General features: G+C 30.5%; 1 protein-coding gene across 1 annotated transcript in view; it reads left to right on the top strand.

Moving 5' to 3' along the window:
- The first annotated feature begins 1,691 nt into the window (after positions 1–1,691).
- The window catches only part of LOC139530037 (uncharacterized), a 32,115-nt gene continuing 10,743 nt past the window's right edge, over positions 1,692–23,063 (top strand). The window contains exon 1 of the mRNA XM_071326075.1: positions 1,692–2,222. Within this exon, the coding sequence (XP_071182176.1) occupies positions 2,174–2,222 (49 nt within the window). The 5' untranslated portion in view covers positions 1,692–2,173. The remainder of the gene's footprint in view (positions 2,223–23,063) is intronic.

The following is a 23,063-nucleotide window of genomic DNA, read 5'->3' as shown; positions in this document are numbered from 1 at the left end:
AAAGAAATATGGAAATGTATATGTCAAATCGACACAACACAAATATAAACCAACGATATTAGGTGCTTTTAGAACTGTTGACCCTCAAAATATGATATACAATATTTATTTAATTCCAAATAAATACACATGTAAAAGTAATTATTGATAACCTACTTGTAGCGTTGATTAAACACATTTGGTGGTATACATTACCAAAAGTATGTACAAATAGAAGACAATAACCAGTTATATATTGAATTATAGAAATCGGTGTCGATCCACTGTCAGATAGACAATGTATTACTGATAATTGTATAAACATTAATCAGATATACTTGGTGATGTAAACGTCATGAGACATTCATAAAAGTAATAATTATTTTTCTCTGTCATTTGACGTTTATCTATGAAGTTTTATATGATCCTCAAAATGAGGAACAGCAATGTAAAGCCACTATGTTTTTGTTTTTTATTGTTCATATTGTAAATTGTTTACATGTTGTCCCATTTAATAAGAGTCAGTTAAACTCATTTTTTGACAGAAACTTCGTCTCTTAAAAGACATACTTGATATGTATACGCGGACATTTCCGCTGAAACTACTCGTATCTATGCTTTCTAATTCGTGTAGACGATAATAGCAGTTTTTGATCTATCATTTGCATATTTTTTAAAATCGTTTTTAAACCTTAAAGCTTCCTTTATATCTTAAATCTAGGTTAAGATGAAATGTTGCTTAATCATTTGTTTATAACTAAAATTCAGCTCATGTTGTAAGAAACGTTTGTAAATGATCGAAAATGTATTTTATTGTAAGCTCTGGAAAGACTATGTGCATTTTTAGTTTCACACACAAACACATATTGTCTTCGAAATATTTTTTCACTACATTGTATTTCATCGTTACACCTTTTTTATCAAAGAATTATGGACTGCAGTTCTCATTACGTTAAGTAAGATACATATCCTAGCTATATTTTAAATTGGGAAAAACTACTTCTTTGTAGTGACATGCAATAAAAGGAAGCTTAAATATTGTTTTTGATTTGACTACCGATGTTAGCAGATATTTTGAAACTCCATAAAACAACAACAAAACTTCAAGTTATCTTCATTTGATAAGATGTAAATTTATTTTTATACAAATTCAAATATACAAACTATATTATATAGAATGTTTCCTTTTTAAATCATGCATACCGTACATGTAGTGGGTGATACAATGTAACAGTATTTCCATATTCGTAGCAAATTTATTGTATATGGTTCTCTCAAACATATAAATTCTAAATTGCATGAAATCTTATATCGTGTTTCGTGTGTTTTTGTAATTGAAGAAGATCATTTTAAAGAAGTTTTATAACATAAGCACATGCGCTTTTTAGCAGAAAATTGTTTTAATGATTGATTGCACATCTTCAGTAATGTACACACATACGGTTCCTTTAATATAAGTAGAAATATTTCACCTTATATATTCCATAACAAGTATATAACATTTTTATCATTGACAGCACTAACAATTCAGTGGACTTATTAGAGAAGAAAAATGGTTTGAAAAAAGCACTTCTTATGTCACAACGATCTGACTACTGAATACTACTACACATTGTTCTCATCAGCTGATCAGTAGATTGTTTTCTATTGGTAGATGAAACTAAAGTGATTACGTTCTGTTACAAATATAATATCAAGCTAGTTAAGAAACCACTTGGGGTTGGTTAATTGTTTAATACGCCCTATAATGGCAATGCGTTTATCTTTCTCATTACTTCCTTTGCAAAGCGAATAAATAACGCACAGTTGCTTACAGATCACTTTCATTAATTTCAAGATTTGTAAAGCTTCGTTTCAACTCCTTTATCTTCTTTTTTAAAAAGAAAACCTAACTGTAAACTTTTGAATTATTATATTTACGATCTATAACAGTATTCGATTCTTGGAAAAGTATCCTGTTAATTTAATTTGTGCATACTTATTTTTTGTCAAAGTGAAACAAACGTTAGAATAAAACACCTGTGAGAAATCCGGTGTGAAATCCACAACCCAATCCCGTAACGGGCACCTGTATTGGATGATGTCATTAGCAACGAAGACCTACACACGTTTACTTAACTAGCTTCACATCATCGATATAATAACCAGGGGAAATCCAGTTAACACACAGAATACAAAAGAGATACGGGTAGCAATGCTTATCAACCTGGCAATTTTACACGTAGTGGCCTTAATTATTAAAGGTAAGTTATTACATGCATATTTGCGGTATTCATATTTAAATTATGTGCAAACGAGTAACTGTTAGAAAAACATATAGAAATAGAAAATATTTTCAGTGGTTTTGCTTATTATCTATTTAAGAAAACAAAGTTTCAGAACTAAAGTATTTGTATATTTATACACTACAGACAAATTGGTCAAATTTCATATACTTTCTAATGCTATGAAATATTTTGTTTTTATTAGACTTATATAAAGTGATAATTTCAAATTTCATGTAAAACTCAATCGTGTTTTGTTATAAGACAATACCAGAAAAGTTAAGATGATTGTATCTAAATGAAGTTATTTTAATAATTCTTTGTTAAACAAATAATTCTTTGTTTAACAAATAATCCATTTGAACATTGAAAGTTTCTATAATGTAAAACAATATAAGAGAACCACAATATTTTTTATGGTAGTTCTCATAGAGGGGCACTTCCCGTTATGAATATTCAGTAGTGCTATACGTCCTTTGTCAAATATTCCATACAATGTACAGAAAAGGTTGCCGAATACATGTACATGTTTAATTTCTTCCTTAACAATTAATCCTTTATCATGTAGTTAGCATTGCATCACACACATTTAAGAATTAATAAATTTTATTAACAAATAAGACATATTTGATACGGAGTCTTCTTGACTGAGGAAATGGGCGATGACATTTTGTCATTCAAGATGAAGAGAATAAAATACTGCAATATCACTAAAATACTGAATTATTTTCATAAATGTAATTAACGTTATTGACTAATGTACCACTCATTAATTTACATAATCATTTAATACCATAAATTGAGACATCTGTCTTTTAGTTTGAATTTGATAAGTGAAAGATTGACTAGATGTAATTTCACATGATCCTGTTTTATTTGTTACTAAACTTCTTTTTGAATATTTATTGAATGTTAACATGGAAAGCCATCAAATTGAGATTTAGATTTTAGGGTGTCATCGACAATAGTTACATTGTTTGGTTCGTTTTTCTCAACTTTATTGAAAAAAAGTTTAAAAAATTGAATAATTGTGTTCACAATGCATTAAGGAAGTTTCCCAATTGAGCCTTTTGTAATATTTTCATGAAATATTTAATACTTGACGATGAGCAAGCAACAATAAAAACAACGTTGCTATATTTTGTAACTTGTTTTACTTTTCTGGGTAAGTTCATCAAATGTAACAATACTATTTTTTTAGAATCATAGTTTTATTCCCAAAAACAAACATTGAAATATCTAAAAAATAAATATATCACATTTATTTTGATATAAAGTTTAGATTAAACTCTGTCCATCAGTTTAGTATGAAAAATTCAATCATTATTTTTTTTTTTTTTAGCAAAATAGGTAATTAAAATGGTAATAATAGCTTTTCCTATTAGTTTTGATAAATTGATCTTTTCCTCCAAATATTTTTATGGATTCATGCATGTTTCCATGTGTATATTTTCTATTCTTGCATTGCATTTGTAATTTTAGAAATGACATATTGTGTGAAGGAATAATATTTGTTTTTATTTAAGCATAACATGACATAGATAATGTTGTTCTCTGTGACTAAGAATAAAGGTTTTAGAGAACATTCACATCAGGCACGACTTACTATAAAGTTTATACGACTAACTATACAGTCTAAACGACTTACTATACAGTCTAAACGACTTCCTGTATAGTTTAAACGACTTACTATACAGTGTATACGACTTACTTTACTGTTTATGCGATTTACTATACCATTAGGATGCAAGGCTGGGGGAGTCTTTTAAGGGAAAACTTTGATTGATTATATATGGAATCAATGACACATGACTGGAGCCCCCCTCTTAGGTCAGTCACCGCAACTTTATAAAAATCCCCAGCTGTATACAGTATAGACAACTTACTATACAGTTTAAACGACTAACTATACAGTTTAAACGACTTACTATACAGTTTATACAAAGAACTATAATTGTATACGACTAGCTGTTCAGTATAAATGACTTACTATACAGTTAAAACGACTAACTATACAGTTTAAACGACGTACTATACAGTTTATACAATTAACTATAATTGTATACAACTAGCTGTACAGCCTTGACGACTAACTATACCGTCTTTACTACCAACTTTTAAGTTTTTACGACTTACTTCAGTTGCTAAACAGTGAACGATTTCAATAATATAAACAAAATAAAACAACAAGCGATATGGAAAACCTTGTTCATTTTACAAAGCGTATGCATGTTAATTCTTTGTTATTATTATCAAAGGCAACTATGGGGAGCATTGTTATGGTCTGGATATCTCCACTTATTCACATATATCTCATATTTATCTGATTTCGATATAAAACTTAAATGCAACAGAACTAATAAAAATCATTCAAAGTATGCTTTGTGTTGGTGCAAACAATTAATGAGTTAAACGATAATATGCAATTATTGTTCAAGCTTTAATGATATCCAGGTTTTTTTCACAATCACAGAGGCAAACGTTTCTGAATGTTTGTTTCTTCACCTGATGAGTATTTATACATTGTACACTGAAGGCAATTTAAATGTTCAAAAAGGTGTAGACTCATTGGGATCTAAACGAAACCTCACAAAAAAAGTTTTGGAAAATATCTAGTTAATGTAACCAAAGTTAGAGTTAAACCGGTCAGTATTGTTTTATTTCCAAATAAACTGTTCGCTTTTTTCATATCAGTTTTATATACAATTTATTATTCTAATTGACACCAACAAAGTACAAAGTGTTTGTAATATCCGTTTAATCTTGAGGACCAGAAAACGTTTGAGAATGATTATAAAGTAATAGTTTCAATATTTCCCGCCTTTTGTGCATTCGACAAATATTGTCGACTAAGATTCCAGAAGACCTAACTATTTGAGTCTAAAAACTAAAACACAACTTTATCATTTGTATTGATTTCCAATAACACGGAGCAGTAGCTGACACCGAACAGCAATATATAAAGAGCCCCAAATTACTATTTTAAGACCATTTAGACAGGAATACCAAAGATCTCATTGATATTAAAAGAACGATAAAACGAGAAACACTTATCAACCACACATACAAACAACAACCACTGAACATCAGGGATCTGACTAAGGACTGGTGCAAACGAATGCTGCTGGTTAAAACGTTATAATAGGTGTCAACATTCACCAACCTAAAACAATAGTTTAACAACATTACATAGTAGACATACTATAAAATATCAGTTGAAAAGGCTCAACTCAATCAAAACACATAAAAACAAAAAAATGTGAACATATACTGAACGAATAAGTTTGATCTAGGACATTATGTAAATACAAAATTAAAAATACAAGAGGTTTAGATTTAAAACAACATCAGAAAGACAAATATATTCTTAGACGAAATTCGACCAAAGTAAATAACGTACACATATAAAAAAAATTGTAGTAAGTTATATGATTATGATTGGAGTTTTTAACGACCTTGACTGGCTATACAGTCCTCGCACGCTCGGTAGTAAGCTATACAATGGAACTAAATATTACAAAAAAAATAATCTTGTTGTTCATAGTACGAAAATTTTCAATCATTCTAAACACTAAATCCATCAAGGTTGAAGATTTTAAAAGTAGCGAGACGAGCTGTATAAAGTAAACATTATATAACAAAAATGCATTGTAAATTGAATCAACAGGTCAAATTAGATTTGGAGTACTCCCAGTTACTGAAAGCTAGATATAAGCCAGAAACAAGTAATATTACAATAAAAAAAACATGCATCATATACCGTTTATGCTTGCTAGTCTCTGGAAATATTGGGAGTTTGTGCTAATATGGTGACCTATACGTCATATATAGATATAGTTAGATGTGGTGTGAGTGCCAATGAGACAACTCTCTATGCAAATAACAATTTATGAAAGAAAACCATTACAGGTCAATGTACGGCCTTCAACACGGAGCCTTGTCTCACACCTAACAACAAGCTATAAAGGGCCCCAAAATTACTAGTGTAAAACCATTCTAACGGGAAAACCAACGGTCTAATTTATATAAACAAACGAGAAACGAGACACACGTATATGTCCTTTTAATCATTTTAATGTGTAAAGATAATGATTCATAATAGTGAATATAAATAAGCAGGAAAATCCCCCAAGTTCAAAAACGCGAATGAGACGATACTTAGTTTACAAAAATAAGTCAACATTAGTGATGGCAAAAAAAAAGCTAACATAAGTGATGACAGAATAAACCACCCAAAGTTTTAGATATGTGTAGAAACATAAACACTTGTGTCACTACTTCCTTGCTTTTTTTCATAATTCTATAATTTTGAGATTGTCTTAGATCGAAAATAACAGTAAGTTGTACATGTACAGCTTTTATTCGATGATCTTCGATGTTTTGTGGGTTGTTATCCCCGATAAAGTTAGATGCAAGCTTGTCCAATTGTCAGGCCATATTACAAGTGCAAAACAATGAAGATAAATCTAAGTACATTACAGGTAGCCATGACTTGTTTACAGTCTTTATCCTCTGCAGTATAATTTATCCTGATTTTTTTCATTCGTAGAGTCAAAAATCGAAAGAAATTATAGCTATAAAAGGAATCTTATTATCAAAGATTTTGTACAATCTATATAAAAAGATCCATTCAATTTTACATTTGTCCCTTAAGCATACACCTAAAGTTCAAAAGTTGTTAAAACATTTTACATTGTTGTGGAAGACATTATACATTGTTATTATATATTTAACTTTGCTGATGAAGATAGTATACATTTTTTTTTGCACATATTATAAATTATGTCGAGAACAATGATGAAGCAAAATCTCTATAATTAAGAAAATCTCGTGTTGCATCCTTACCAGAATTAATTATATCTTATCGGTTTGTAAACGTTTATTTGGCCAAGTTGTGGTGTTTCTACCATTTAATTTTAAGTTCGTTTTAAAAGCTTTGTCTTGATTCCGGGTGTTGTATATCTGCATTTTAATGTTAGTTTTGTGTTCTGAAATGTATGGTCTTACGTTTGGTGTTACAGTTTGGATGAATAATGTTTCTATTGCTAGTGATTTTTTTATGGAGTTTTAATTTTGACTCAGTCAGTGCTTTTAATAGATAATTCAGATTGACTGGTAAGGGGCAAAGAAGCTGGTCTGATACTTGCATGCAACTACTGTTCGAAAAGTGTACACGTAGTACAGTTTGATTACTGTTTGTTAGTTACTGAAATCATCAGCTGTGTTTATGCCGGAGCTAAAACAGAGGCGATAGTTTATCAACAAGTAAAATTGATAGAGTCATCTTTTTAGAGATTGACTATCCCTTTAAAATGTATCAATCAACGATAGGAGTGTTTGCAACAACATTGGCATACCTTTAATTAATAATTGCTTGCATATAAATTGCATAAAAAATACAGAAATAAACGACGCAATTCCCGTTGGTTCAAAGAATGTTATCTCCTGTTATTTCTACTATGATTTCAAAGTTCTCATTTGTTTTCACATTTTCTATTCTAGAAAAAAAAATCTATATGTCTCATATTTTTTTTGCTGTTTCATTGACATTTAAAAAACATTTCTTTATATTTATTCTGTGGAAAACTTTCTAAGCTAATTATAAATTTAATTAATTAAATTCTGTTTTTAGGAGAATCAGATGTGTATATGTTCTTTGTAATTTTAGCATGAAAGAATATCTATCAGTTTAATAATAAGCCCGGAAGGTGGGTCGACATAAGTAATTTAAAACAAAAACTGTTATACATTGTAGCGCTGTTTTGTTAATCAAACTCAAGGTACTTTTAACAAGTATTTCATGGACGTTCAACTTCAGACTTGGAACCAAATTAATGAAAAATGAAATAGCATCTGTCTGTATTTGATTAATAACACTGCAATTGAGTAAAATGAATCGGCTATTTTAACAATTTAAAATCAACTTTCAAATTCTGATAATGTGTTTTTGCTGTTTAAAACAAATTTTCGAAAATTTTCGATACTGTTACACGCGTCAAGTACTGTTCTGTTCAAGTCAATAAGATAGTTAACAATAATATATACAATTCTCCAAAATGTACTTGACACATTTCCATATAAAATAGTTATGTCAAACTCTTGTCAGTTTCAAAAATAAGGCATGTACAACAAAATCCACAAAAATTCCATACATGTACTTAACACAAATAGTCAACTATATAATATGTGTATGCAGTTAGTTATACAAAAACAATGTTTATTGTGTTGTGGGTCGTTACAAAGTGAGGAGCGTATTATGTTTGGTGGCAGCTTTTAGCTAAGCCGTAGTTAAAACAGTAGATTGATTGATTGGTGTTTAACGCCACTTTAGCACTATTGTACCCGGAGAAATTCATCGACCTTTGATTAAATAAACCTGAAAATCTTAGTCTAATATGCTTGTAGTCGAATGCAACACCAGTCACGTGCGAGGTTGGAACTCATAACCCCATCAATGACAGGCTAGTGATATAGTAGTTCGACTTCTTAGACCACTCGGAATGAAGCCCCTTCCCCTTTTAGTACATATAGTTGGTTCAAATGTACTTTATTTTGTTTATTAACGTTCGAGTACCTCTTTAAAGATATAGCACTTAAATCAAACATCAACACTAATGGTTGTTTAGTTGTTGTTATTGTTTATTCGTAAGTCGTTTTGTTTAAAATCATTATGTTAGATTTAAATATCAATATGCCAAACTTTGATGCAAAATATAGTTTTGAAAGAAATGAAAAGTTTTATTATGTATGGTATTGATATTTAACTATTTGACTCAATGAACTGAATAATTCTTTTAAATAATTACTTTACTCGATTTGTTGAAGCGACAGTCACGACTGTATGCAGCAACTCAAAAACGTGTCTTGTTAATAATGTTTTTGTAGTAATATGTTATAATGAACAGTTTTAGTTTTTCCTCTTATGTCCAACAAATCAATTGATAACCTGGATTTATCAAAACTAAACATTTTTACACATTGAAGTTAACTTTTCTTTTACTAGAAGTTGATTTAACTAGCTAATTTTGGACCATTGTTTTCCTTCCTAATTAAACATATCAGATTGGTAATTTAACACATAAGATGCGTCTTTTATTTTCTATTTGCTACATCAGTAAATTGTATCAAATTATTCATAATATCATTAAATAACAAAAGTCAATGTTGATCACAGAACCATTTGCAGATTTCCTTTGGGTGAAATCTTACATTACAAAATGGCCACTGAAATTTCCATAATTGCCGATCGCTAACAAAGTCTACTGTGCATTTGATCTGCCGATGAACGACAAGAATACATTGATAATAGATAGTTTGCCTTGCTTGTTTCATTAGAAGTTCATCATTCACGAATTAATAACAAGTCTTGATCTGATAAACTTGTCCATATGTGTAAGAACTGTCTGTTGTCTTTAACCTGTTTACGTTAATCGTGTATTCTGTCCCTTTATAGATGAAAACGGACATTAAGTAGAAAAGTGCACATCATGGTAGTTCATCTTGTACACGTCAAAATCGTATACCTTAATTATGATCTTTTAGTTTGATTGTCGAATTAAACATGTACCGATTTCAAAAACGCAAGACATTTTTCTGAATAACCGAAAATGGTTCGCTCTAAACAAAAACTATAGAATTTAAAGAAAATAAAAAAAAAACACAACTAAAACCGCTATGATTAAACAGAGCCAAATATTTTATGATCAATACACAGGGGGACATGCAAGCAATGTTTCATTGTACCATGTGACTTTACTCCTTTAAATATCCCTGGTCATGTGATTACTGAGCTTTCTGTATGCAATGAAAAATACAAAATCATGCATACAGAAATCTCAGTAATCATATGACCAGATTTATTTAAATGATTAAAGTCACATGGTACAATGAAACAGGTTTAAAGCACATGTCTTATTTTTTTGTTTTGAATGGGAGGCTTTACACTACTCATTCTTACTCCATTGAGTATTTTATATTAAAAAAAAATAGAAGTAACATAGAGACCTAATAAGTAACTTTTTTGGGGGGAGGGGGGGTCAAAACTATGATATTCATAGTCAGAGTTCGTATGCATCAAACATTTAAGGGGCACTAGCTGTCAAATTCATGGTCGACAATACTCAAATTCTCATATTTGATTTTAAACAATATAAAACATTTATCCAAACTATCAAAAGTCTAAAATAAACAGTTTACAGAGCATGGGGTAGATAATATAAAGGTTTCAAATTGTTTCGGGTGAATTTTAGCCAAGACGCCATCTAATTAACTATCGATTTGACCTCAGATGACCATATAAGCGATGTAAACATAAAAACAGATAAGAATATATTAAACCAACACGTGCAATTGGATTTTTATAGGTCTGTTTGATTTTATTTTATAGATACAAAATATATGTTTCTCATTGTTTTTAACCGTATAAGAATGATTTTTTTTCATTGTTGAATAATTGTTTAAATAACCAGTACACCTACCATGCATGCGTTTTCAATCTCTAGCTAGGGGGTTAAATTGAAGTTCACATGAATACGGATTTAAAGAGGTCGACGTATTCACTTGCAAGTGAATAACTAATTATCAATGTTTCTTAGGGTAATTTGTCAGTTTGTTTTAGATTTATGCGTTTGACTGTCCCTTTGGTATCTTTCGTCCCTCTTTGACAAAATTGAACCTTTTTGGCTGCAAAAAGCTAATTGTTATTTCACTATTTCACTTTCATTATTGATTGAACCAAAAAAATCAAACTTTAGATTGTTTATATATCTCGTAGCTAGTGCCCCTTTAACATACATGAAGAAAAAAAAATTAAATTCTCTCTCTCCCTCTCTCTCTCTCTCTCTCTCTCTCTCTCTCTCTCTCTCTCTCTCTCTCTCTCTCTCTCTCTCTCTCTCTCTCTCTCTCTTGCTTCAGGCACTCTTTTCTCTCTCTGATTTTTTATTCATGTTAAGGTAAAATGATTAATTGATTACAATGCTGGCAGATACCTTGTAATATTATGCTATGATTATATCAAGACTAATAGTAAACCAATGGACCTTGAATGATTCTACAACTCGCAACATAATTGTTTATTCAACCACTGAGACATTATATTTGAGGTTTAATTCGATAAGCTAAATGGTCAATAAAATTACATGGAAGATTACCAAATCAATTAATATGATCAAATGTATTCCATGCTACGGAGTTAGCCTATAGAAAGCATGACCATTTCATTTTATGTTGGTATAAATGTCATTTTTAATTAATAATTATACAGTTTGCAGTTTTATAGTAGTTGTAAATTTCTATGAAAAACTCCAGTAGATATCAAACTCCACATCCAGAGAAACATAAATATATTATTATGTCTGTATATCTTATACTTCATGATATTTTATTGTCTACATTCTTTTCGTTATGTTCGAGGTAATCGTCCAAGATAAACAAAAATGATATGCTTAGTGTGTTGTATTTTAAACACATTGGATTTTACGGAAGAGAGTTTTTTTTTCTCTGGAAACTAATTAAGTTTTTATTTAATTTTACTGATGATATTTGGGAGTGTTTGTCTTTGTCGTAATCAAGAGTAAATGAAATGAATATTTAAAGATTTGGTTTTTTAAACGAAGTGCACTTCAAAGTTGGGAAGAATATTGAGCAAAACAATTTCATTTTAACAATTGACTACTTATGATTTTTTGTACATTGAAAACGCACCTAACGTCTTCATTCTAATCTTGAAATCTATCGTGAGTGTATCTTCAGGTTACTACCATAGAGAAAAAATTTCATGGCTGTGTGTGCTTTTTTATGAAAGCGTTTCCTTTGTTTAATTGCCAAAGTTTTCAAACTATATGTGAATAGTAAGAGATATTAAAATTGATAAAACATCTAAAACCACCTTAAAAACGAAGAAAAAATAAGAAAAGTCAAAGAAACACAAGGAAATAGCATTTATTAAAGATGCCAGGCTTTTGATTTAGCATGTTGTAAGCGTCTGTTATTTACAAAAGAGTCATCAGTCGCGCTTAAAAACATTTATATCAATTAAATAGCATATCTGCACTTGAATTTTTTTTTTTTGTACTTTGCTGTACTATCCGAGGTAACGAAACATAGATTACCAGAGGTGTCGACCAAATTGTTAAAAAAAAGTCATCAAATATATCAGCATTATAATTTAGTCGTGAGTTTTCTCTACATAAGTCTAATCAGTAGATCATCTCTTCTAAAGGACAAATCAATAACAATTTTAAAGAGCTAGCGTAGAAACCAATTATTTCAAAAAAACATAATCATCTCTGCTAAGGTCATAGGTTCCTAGGAGTACAAAAAAAGCATTCAAATGAGTTGAACCTTTTGTGGTAAGTATAATTTTTAAAAAAACACGATTGCATCAAAGATGGTATAATTTCAGCACATGAAATGAGTGATTACTCCTCGGCTACTCGGCTAGTGCTTTCAAGGTAGTGGAAATATCCTTGTTTAGTAGTTGTCGACCCATTGGTAAAATAATACTAGGTCATTTTTTAGTAGCAATGAACAAAAGAACTATGTCAATTGGACATGCTTTGATACTATATATGCGCTTGAATGTTTACTTGATAACATTTTTGTTTGCTTTGGAGATTCCGTATATCATCACGTTGTTGGAATTCCAATGGGGACTAACTGTGCACCACTTATTGCGGACCTTTTTTTGTATTGTTATGAGTTACAATTTATGATTAAAATAAACAAAGACCCATCGAAACAACATTTGATACAAAAATTTAACAATACTTTTAGATATTTGGATGATATATAGGCTCTCAATAATGACGTCTTCAGTATGTATACTAAAGAAATTTATCCTGTTGAACTTACTTTAAATACAGCTAATACTAACAATGACCACTGCCCTTTCCTCGATCTTGATATCTATATCATTAACGGGACGCTTCATACAAAAAAATATGATAAAAGAGATGATTTTTCATTTCCTATCGTTAATTATCCATTTTTAGATGGTGATGTTCCCTTGTCACCATCTTATGGTGTTTATATATCTCAACTTGTACGATTCGCTCGTGTATGTAACAACGTATTAGATTTTATCGAGACAAATTTATGTATTACTGAAAAATTATTACACCAGGGTTTTCGATTTCACAAACTGGTCAGAACATTCATTAAATTTTATCACCGGTATAAGGAAATAATTCGTAAATATAACTCAACATGCAGACATCTTATACGTTCAGGTATTTCACATCCAATCTTTTATGGTAATATTCTTTACAAAGCACCAAAATGTCATTATTCACCTCAAAAGCTTACAAAACCTTTAAACAGACTTATTAAGAAGGGATATAGTTACGATACTGTTGTCAGGTCATTAAAGATTTCATATTTTGGCTTTAATATGTTAATATTGATTCACTTATAGGGTTTTTGCATCGGAACTAAACACATTTATTTAAAAAAAAAACAGTTATTGGCATGACACGGGTTATGTTCTTCTTATATATTTTATGATAGTATGATACTAAACCCCTAACGGAAGGGATTGTGCCTGATATTCATATGATGAAGACATAATCTTTCAATCAGTTTAATTGAGGTCTGGAGCTGGCATGTCAGTTAATTGCTAGTAGTATGTTGTTATTTATGATAAAAGACATGTTTTTTTCGGACTCGAACTTCTCTTGAACTGAATTTTAATGTGCGTATTATTATGCGTTTACTTTTCTACATTGGCTAGAGGTATAGGGGGAGGGTTGAGATCTCATTAACATGTTTAACCCGACCGCAATTTTGCGCCTGTCCCAAGTCAGGAGCCTCTGGCCTTTGTTAGCCTTGTGTCATTTTTAATTTTGGTTTCTTGTGTATAATTCGGAGTTTAGTATGACGTCCATTATCACTGTACTGGTATACATATATTTAGGGGCCAGCTGAAGGACAACTACGGGTGCGGGAATTCTCGCTGCATTGAAGACCCATTCGGCTGTTGTCTGTTCTATGGTCGGGCTGTTGTCGCTTTGACACATTCCCCATTTCCTTTCTCTATTTTATTAATCAAATATTTAAAGATCATGATATAGCACATCCGACGGACATCTTAATAGACATTGAATCAAAACATCTGGAAACTCAAATCGAGAATGTTATTAGGATTAATGAAAACGACCACTTCCGAATGTTGTGCTCAGTTAGGCTAAAGTCATCTTTAGTTTCGTCATGAAAACAAAACTTATGTTTACAGTTGATGTTAATGATCACAATGCAATATGATGTTTTTGTGTACAGGTAAATAATAAATATAGAACAGTTTGAATATATAATGAACAGATCTCAACTGACTGCAAGCGACTTATTTAAACACTTTTAAATTGACCGCTGCAGTTAAATATTAGGATTAATTGAAAGACAGAAAGGGAGCTGTTCAGGTCAAAATAACCCAATCAAATCAAACTCAGTTTGCTAGTGTGAGACTGCCGACGATATAGATAGGAAGATTGCAATAATGGTAACGTGATGACAAACGAAAATTGTATGGTCACAAGCATTACTCTTTCAATAGCATAACAATGTCCATGTTTACTCCATATTTATCAGTATTGATTGTTTTGTAACAAATATGTTGACCACCATAAACAAGGTGCGTCATAAGAGCAATGTTTGAAGACAAAATGTATTCCTAATTTATATTTTAATAAAAAAATCAAGCTAGTACAGTTGAAGTGATTGTAATCAGCAAAAAGTTAAATAAAAAACACCGAACTCCTATGAAAATTCTAAACGGAAAGCCAATGGCAAAATCAAACGCTAAAACACATCAAACGAATGGATAACAACTGTCATATTTCTAACACTAAAATATAAAACAAGATAAACCTGATATTTTACCATGCTTAGTTTATTGTCGCCTAAAATGGTAACTGTCCTAAAACATATCTTATTATATCGGATATGAGTTTGTGTTCCTTCAATTCCTTATTGAAACTGGCCAGAATTATCAACAGATTAATGCCATAGAAACTGATCACAAAAACACATTTCAAGTCAAGCTTAATATGAAGATGTTTTATGAAAAGGAGTGTGTCGCTTAACTAGCATTACTGCAGTTGTGAGGGCAAATCTGGCAAATGGCAGATGCTTTACTTCTGCAATGCTTATGGACTAAAACTATTTGTGATCATGCTGAAAGTCGTTGTTTTCTCCGTGCATCCAGCTCTCGGCCTATAAATATTGATTGTCACAATATAGCAAATATTAATTGAAGTGGCATTAAACACCAACAATCGATCAATCAATGGTATATAAACACGCAATTGATTTTTACACCACATCTTTTTGTTTCTTTGTTTTTTGCCTTCAAGTAATTCAAATAGTACCACATTCTACCTTAGAATTCATCTTAAGTTGTATTTTGAATCGATTTATTGTTCAAGCCTTACATAATTAGTGAACAACACTTATGTTAATTGTAATACATTTAAAATAAATTTTGCACTTTTCCTGTATTGATATGACTTAATTTGCAAATTAACGAAATTACAGAAAACGATTTACATACTTGATTTCATCAACTATATTGCTTAGTCATGTTATGAAATGCTTTGTAGAATACAGTTTTCTATCCGTCTTTTATCTTTAGGTCATTAATGGCGTCAGTCTATATATATATAGCTTCGACCCAGGGATTGTACCAAAGTATTAAAACAACTCGTAAAATAATTCGTTCGAAGCACTATTCCTGACTTACCTTCATCACGAACACCCAAGCCGAATATTTAAAAACCTAGGAAATAAAGTACCGGATCAGTCAAAGAACTTTATTGGAAAAACCCATAAAAGATGGCCAAATCAATCTAAGGTCGACATTGCCTGATTTACCAACTCGTCAAGGCAGGCAATAGTATTTATATGTTTAAGAAGGAGACACATTAGTTTAGATAATCCGAGGGTCTTCATCTCCCTGTTTGAAAGATTTTTTAAAGATGAGCTGAAGAAATCATGCCAAATAGAAATATAAAGACGCCAATAGTCTATTTCTAATGTAAAATGTTACAATGGTACATAATAATTATTGCTTAGAGATGCATTTCTGTAAATATTGTCACAACAGCATGGCACCATACCACTAGTGTTGCAAACTATATTCAGACAACCATCACAATCATTCTATAGAACATGATATATGGATTTGGATATTTAAAGGGACTGACTGACGAAATATTTAGAAACGAATATCTGAAATGACGCTTCAAACAGCATGAACAGGGAATATAGGCAATACTATTATTTTCATGTTTAATCCACAATTTTCTACACAGGAAAATGAATGATCTAAGTTAGGAATATAATATTTGTTATCAATTCGTTTGATTGGTGAGGCTTTTAATTTTTCCATTTGCTTAGGGACTATCCGTTTAGAATGGTCCGCGGTGTTCGGTATGTTTGATATTTGTGTTTTTACAAGTTCTGAACAAAACTACATAATTTAAGATAAGATGTATGTCTTATTTAAGTAACTAACATCATTTACATTTTAAGTCCTACAACAATGATGATTCTGATAAGTATATTTGAAGTAATTATTTGTTATTATTTTATTAAAGTCCTATCATTATAAATTGAGTGATATTTCATGTTATTTTGTTTATTTTGACGTTTCGGATTGCTCGTTTTTTTTTCTATTTGGATACTTGTTTGTGCTATCTTCAGTGTACATTGTAATGTTAAGCCTCGTATCATGATTCTCAATCATGTTGTAGCTTGTTCGTAATTTATAAATAGGCCATGATTTATTCAAGTACTTAGTAAAACTATTTATTAATATAATGTATTTTGATAATTGATAAAAGGTCACTGTTATGTGGGTTATACATAATATCCTTTTATAACCAGATGTGTATCGACTTTAGGCTACATTTTAGGAAGGGGAAAACTTCAACAAACGAAGTAAAAACCTGTCGATAACTTGAAACCATAAATTGGCATTGCAGAGCACAAACTACAAAGATTAAAAATACCTAATAATTTTATATTCATTTTTATTCAACAATTTGATGACTGACCACTGTTGTGAAGTTAAAAAGCAACTATAGACTGTAGTAGTTATAGAGAGTGGCAAACTACTATAGACAACTATCAAATGGTTACATGTCCGTTAAAAAGTTACGATTATTGAAATAATAGGGGCATTTGCACAACCAACCAATGTTAAGCAATTGGTTGCTATATCGCAAGGATTATTTGGCAAATAAAATTCTTATAATTGATAATCGGCACTGCTGTCATTCGGCAATTGTGAGTAATTATCACAGAACATAATGTTTTTTTTTCTAGTTTATCCTGGATAATGACGATCACGAAGACGCTTGATGAACTTAAACGGTAAAGGGTTACTGGCAATCTTTTTTATCTGGTAAAAAACGTCATAAATGCGCTATTAATTGACGACTTTTTTCAAGTGAAAGACATACCCTGAAAGTGGTATATTAACAGAAAAAGACAAAATGTGGGTTGAAACTCTAAGTTCTTTGTCCTTCCTGATTAATAGCGTCTGTTTTGTGGACTTTCCCTTTATTAATTTGTATTGGAGCTGGTATTTTTAAAATGTAAGTTATATTTATGGGCATATTATTATTAATATAACATACCAATGTTTTATATATAGAGGTCCTTTAAAAATACAAGATTATAATATACCGAATATGGACAAATTGCAATTCAACAAATGGACGAATATTTTGTCTCCATATAGAATTGCTGTGACATATGTTTATGCTATTGATGCAAAGGTTAACATAAATATTTGCTGTAATATAGATATACTGCATATTTTGTAACGGGAACATGGCTTAGATAGAATGTTTTTTTTTCTAAACAATTCAAAACTAAATGGTTTCAACAAGTCGAAATTGTAAATTGTTACCTGGCTTTAGTCAATTTTCGTATGTGATGTTGACGTAGGTGTTGTGAACGTTATGGACTGTATCTTCAAAAAGACAAACATAAAGTGTGGAAGTTAATTTAACTTTCAATACGAAATTGACATCCTACGACTCAAACTCTGAGACACTTAATGTGTTTGTCTTAAGATTAAATTACCAATACATCCGGCTTGGTATTCTTCAGAGACTGTATATCGGAAATAGATACGTGTATGCCCTAAATTGTGTTCTATGTACCTCATTGTGATTTTTTGTAGTCCATTACGTCATTAAATAATGCTGATATAGCACTGTTAAATAAATCCATGTCGCCGTGAATCCTAAGTATGTGGTCGAGATATTTTAAGATGACCGTTTAAAAGACGTAGACACATGTATAAATAGACGGCGACCAATATACCTGCAAAGGCAAATCATCCATAGAAGAAAAATAAAATTTAAAACATATTCAATGTCAAAACGATATAAATCAATTGTAATCTAGATAGCACTTCCCTGTTGTCCATTCGTTTGATGTGTTTCAGCTTTTAATTTTACCATCTGAGAAAGACTTTCTGTTTTGAATTTTCCTCGGAGTTCAGTTTTTTTGTTATTTGACTTTCTACTTGTGTAGAACATTGTACATTCATTATTATCTTGAAATAAATGTTAATAATGGTGTAACTCAACTCATCTGTTATATGGTAAAGAACCATAATTTGGGTTCGGTTTGAAAAACATACAAGAGAGTAGTAAATATTTTAAACAAAAAGGAACCTACGCATATATGTAACTCTGTCAATAAGTAAAATGTTTGGCTAAAAGAGGGACGAAAGATACCAAAGGGACAGTCAAACTCATAAATCGAAAATAAACTGACAACGTCAAGGCTAAAAATGAAAAAAAACAGACAAACAATAGTACTCATGAAACAACATAGAAAACTAAAGAATAAATAACACGAACCCCACCAAAAAATATGGTGGTATTGAAGGAAGGTTTTAGGACTTATAACAACATCATTACCCTTGTTGAATGTGTCTTTTGCATAATTATTTACCACTTCATAAAACAATAAATGTAGATCAAAACCTGGTTCGTCCGTTCTAAATCTTATGTCTTAAACACTGGAAAAAGCACTTGGTCGCATTTTACTGTAAAATCAAAGTTTCATTTTGGTCACATTTTGAAGAGAACTTTACATTTTGAAAGTTGATATATAAATGCTTATATTTTCATCTCTATTGAACCCCTCGTTACTAGAAAATGTTGTTGCATTCACCCTCCTCCTTTAAATAGCCGTGACAACTACGAAATAAAATCTTCAATGATATCGTGTTACCAATATATTGTACTATTAACTTTTAAATGAAATAAAATCTTCAAAAAATTACAGCATAATCAATGGATATAAACGACATCAAACGGATATAAAAGTATATATGCTATCGATGGGAAAGATGTTCTATAAAGCGTATACCAATAAATAAATTTGAGAAAGCAGCTCTGTGTGAAATTTGCAAACGGTATATTCATTTACATAACGTCTGAAATAATACAGTTTTAATAATGATCTAAGTTTTAGAATTCAACATTGCACGGAAGTACCGCTGCTTTTTGACAAGTTTTAGAGGACAAAATCTTTGATTTATTCGTACTTCTTGAATTTGTTTTTTACGGTTAAATATTACTATTCATATTTGGATTATATTATCATTTTTTTTTAAATAAAATTGATTTTTAATATTATAGATACGTACGCGTTCCATATCTTTAGTTACAAACTATAGGATTTGAAATGTTTTTTTATTAATGAAAAATCTGAACTTATAACTAGCATTTTGTTGTGTTTTGAGAACGTGCATATGATTTTACTGACATTAAGTGATATTAATATGTAACAGAGCTAATAACATAATAAACTATCAAATGCATTTCGTCAGTACTGTAGATAAGGATTAAAATAATGATATACTGAGTTAAAAGGGATAAAATAGTTATAATTTAATAAGTCAGACACGCGTTGCGTCTATATAAGACTCAGCAGTGACGCTAAGATCAAAATAGTTATAAAGTCAAACAAATACCAAGTTGAAGAGCAATAGCTCCAGTTCTGTTTACTTGTATTTGCTGCAATCGATTAGAACTGCACTTTTTGAAGTGAATACAAAAATTAATGGATATAGTGTTACGCCATAATTATCCACCAGAGTTCAAATGACATGAGTATTAGCAATTAAAGGTCGCCGTATGGTTTTGTAGTTTAAAGTTGTTTTATTTACTTTTTATTGTAAATCTGATTATACTTCTTTCCACATTTATGACTAGAAATGAATGAATGAAACGTTACACATTGTAGATGCATACATAATTTGAAATACATGCAATTGTACCTTTTAACAAACAAATATACCTGTCAAAGCATTCTTAAAATATGACAGAATCATTGCATTGGCGTCGAAACAGAACTGATATTTCACGTTTAAATAAATTTGCATATACCAAATAACTAACGTACGCTTTTGATAACTGTTAAACGCAAATAAGCCAATTTCGTCCTTCTGTCTTTTTTTCAAAAGCCTTTTTTTTACCATTCTAAAAGAATAGACCGATCTTAATATAGATTGTAAAGGTACATTACATATCTATATAATGAAAACAATTGTTTCGTATACGAAATATTTATATCATGAAAACAATTGTTTCGTATATGAAGTTATTTTAACATTGCCATTAGGATTGCCAAAGTGTGGGAGTAAACTAGTAAAAATTGTATTTCAATTACTATGGAATATGTTACTGAGCACTTCCATTGACCCAAAATGTAAAATAGAAGTAATGTCCATATTTCTTTCCAGCCAAAACATTATATTTATTGCAAAACGACGTCATTTGTCTGTACTTCAACAAATACAAAACCAAAAACAATTTCATATCAATTAACACGTTAAAGGGTAGAAAATTTAAATATCAGTTTATTACGATCAAAGACATTAGTGATAAAATAAATTCACTGCGAACTAGTCGTAAGACAACTATCCCGCAGTAAATAACGAAACTAATGTTTGTCGTCATTTTTACAGCTCTTGCCAATTTATTGGTACATAAAACATAAACAATATATTCAAACATCGGTTTGATCTATGAGTTAAGAGACCATTTAAAGAATTTTCCATTACCGCGACATGTTAAAGGTGGAACGGCTTCAAAGAAATCTGTTATTAATTGTAACAATGTCGAAAGAAATGGTATTTTCATCTACAACACAGATGATCATTGGATAAGTGTAGGCAACTGTAAAGCTTTCAAAGATATAAAATAGTCATTCCAAACAAAAGTCAGGCTATTTGAAAACACATATTGTTTTAAATGTTGAAATATACCTTAACCGTCTTTATGTGTTTCTATTGTTCCTGGTTAGGTTTTGTATTGTTAGTCATGATTTTCTCATATTCAGACAGAGTTTTGTAAATTAATATTTTATTTTTCTCTGGGTTAATAAGTATTATTGGCTATTATTTTCTCTTGTTTATCTCATATTTCTCAAAAAACTTCTTGTTCAATATTTTGTACTTTAGATAATCGAGAAAACATTAACGCTGTGTTCATTTGAATGTACCCAATATTAGTTTATTGGCTTTGAATAAATGTGTCAATGCTGAATGTTGAATAACGAATAACGGAAATGAAGACTCATTTTCAAACTTTTGTAATGATGAGTATCAGAAGCTGTCAAGATGTTTCCACATTTTTCTAAAACGGATACTGATCTAATTTTTTTTCAAAATTATCAATAGGAAAATAGTTTTAATCTTTTATCGTCGAACCTATGACCAAATGAAAAAAATCAACTTTAAAACACTAATTTGGACAGTACATCTTCTTGCTCCATTCAGAAGATATTAATTATTTTCATTATTTTAAATTAATAACAGAGCTACTATCAACATTCACAATCTGTTACCTTCGTATATCGATTCATGTACAATGTATTTAAAATTTCTGTTTATATGTGTAGGACTCTAAAGTGCGATGGGGACGCTAAAGTACGATGGTCACGCTAAAGTGCGATGGTCTACGCTAAAGTGCGATGCTTCCATACGCTAAAGTACGATGGTTCGCGAAAGGTTAGACGTCCGAAACGTAGTTGGATTATGACGTTAACAGTCGTACATACAAACCAAAAATGAACATGCCGGAAGATAGATTATGAATATTTGATTAACAACTTTTACACCAAATGTTCATGATTTACTAGTTATTGATTTAAACTTAACCGTTCTTTGTCGGATGAAGCACATTGTTTATTCTTATGGTGCTGGAAAAGGGACTTGCATCTTACAGTCGACCATTTTACTATATAAATATAAAACAGTATACGCATACTTATCCTGATCAAGTTATATTTGAAGCAAACGGAAACATTTGAATCATTGTTTATGTGGCAGTTTACTTTGCGATCCTCGTTAAAATGCTGTCGACTTTGATTAAAGTAACGTCGGTAAAATAGAGATACATGTTTGCATGCGTGAATTATAAATTATTTGCTCTAAAACATTAGTATGTTCTGTAATTTGTAGGAAAATACGGAAAAGGAGAAAGCTCGGCCAACTTTGCCTTTCTCTCGCATTCAAATTAAAATTTTATACTAATCAAAGTTGCATATTTCGACAATGAACGAATTTTGTATTTGTTATTTACAATGACGACTGCATGGGAGGTTGTAACATGAGTGTGAACGTCAATCTACACTAATTATCCAAATATGCAATAAGCTCCGAATTGTTACAAAATCATTTTACATGAAATACAATATGTTGCGACAAATAAATTACCCTTTTAGAAATTATAACGAGGTCGGTCTTCTAAATTTAGAAACAATTATTTAAGACTACCGGTAAATTATAAAGCATAT

This window comes from Mytilus edulis, chromosome 7, assembly GCF_963676685.1.
Source record: "Mytilus edulis chromosome 7, xbMytEdul2.2, whole genome shotgun sequence".
Classification (NCBI taxonomy): Eukaryota; Metazoa; Mollusca; class Bivalvia; order Mytilida; family Mytilidae; genus Mytilus; species Mytilus edulis.
This window is presented reverse-complemented; position numbering and strand designations above follow the sequence as displayed.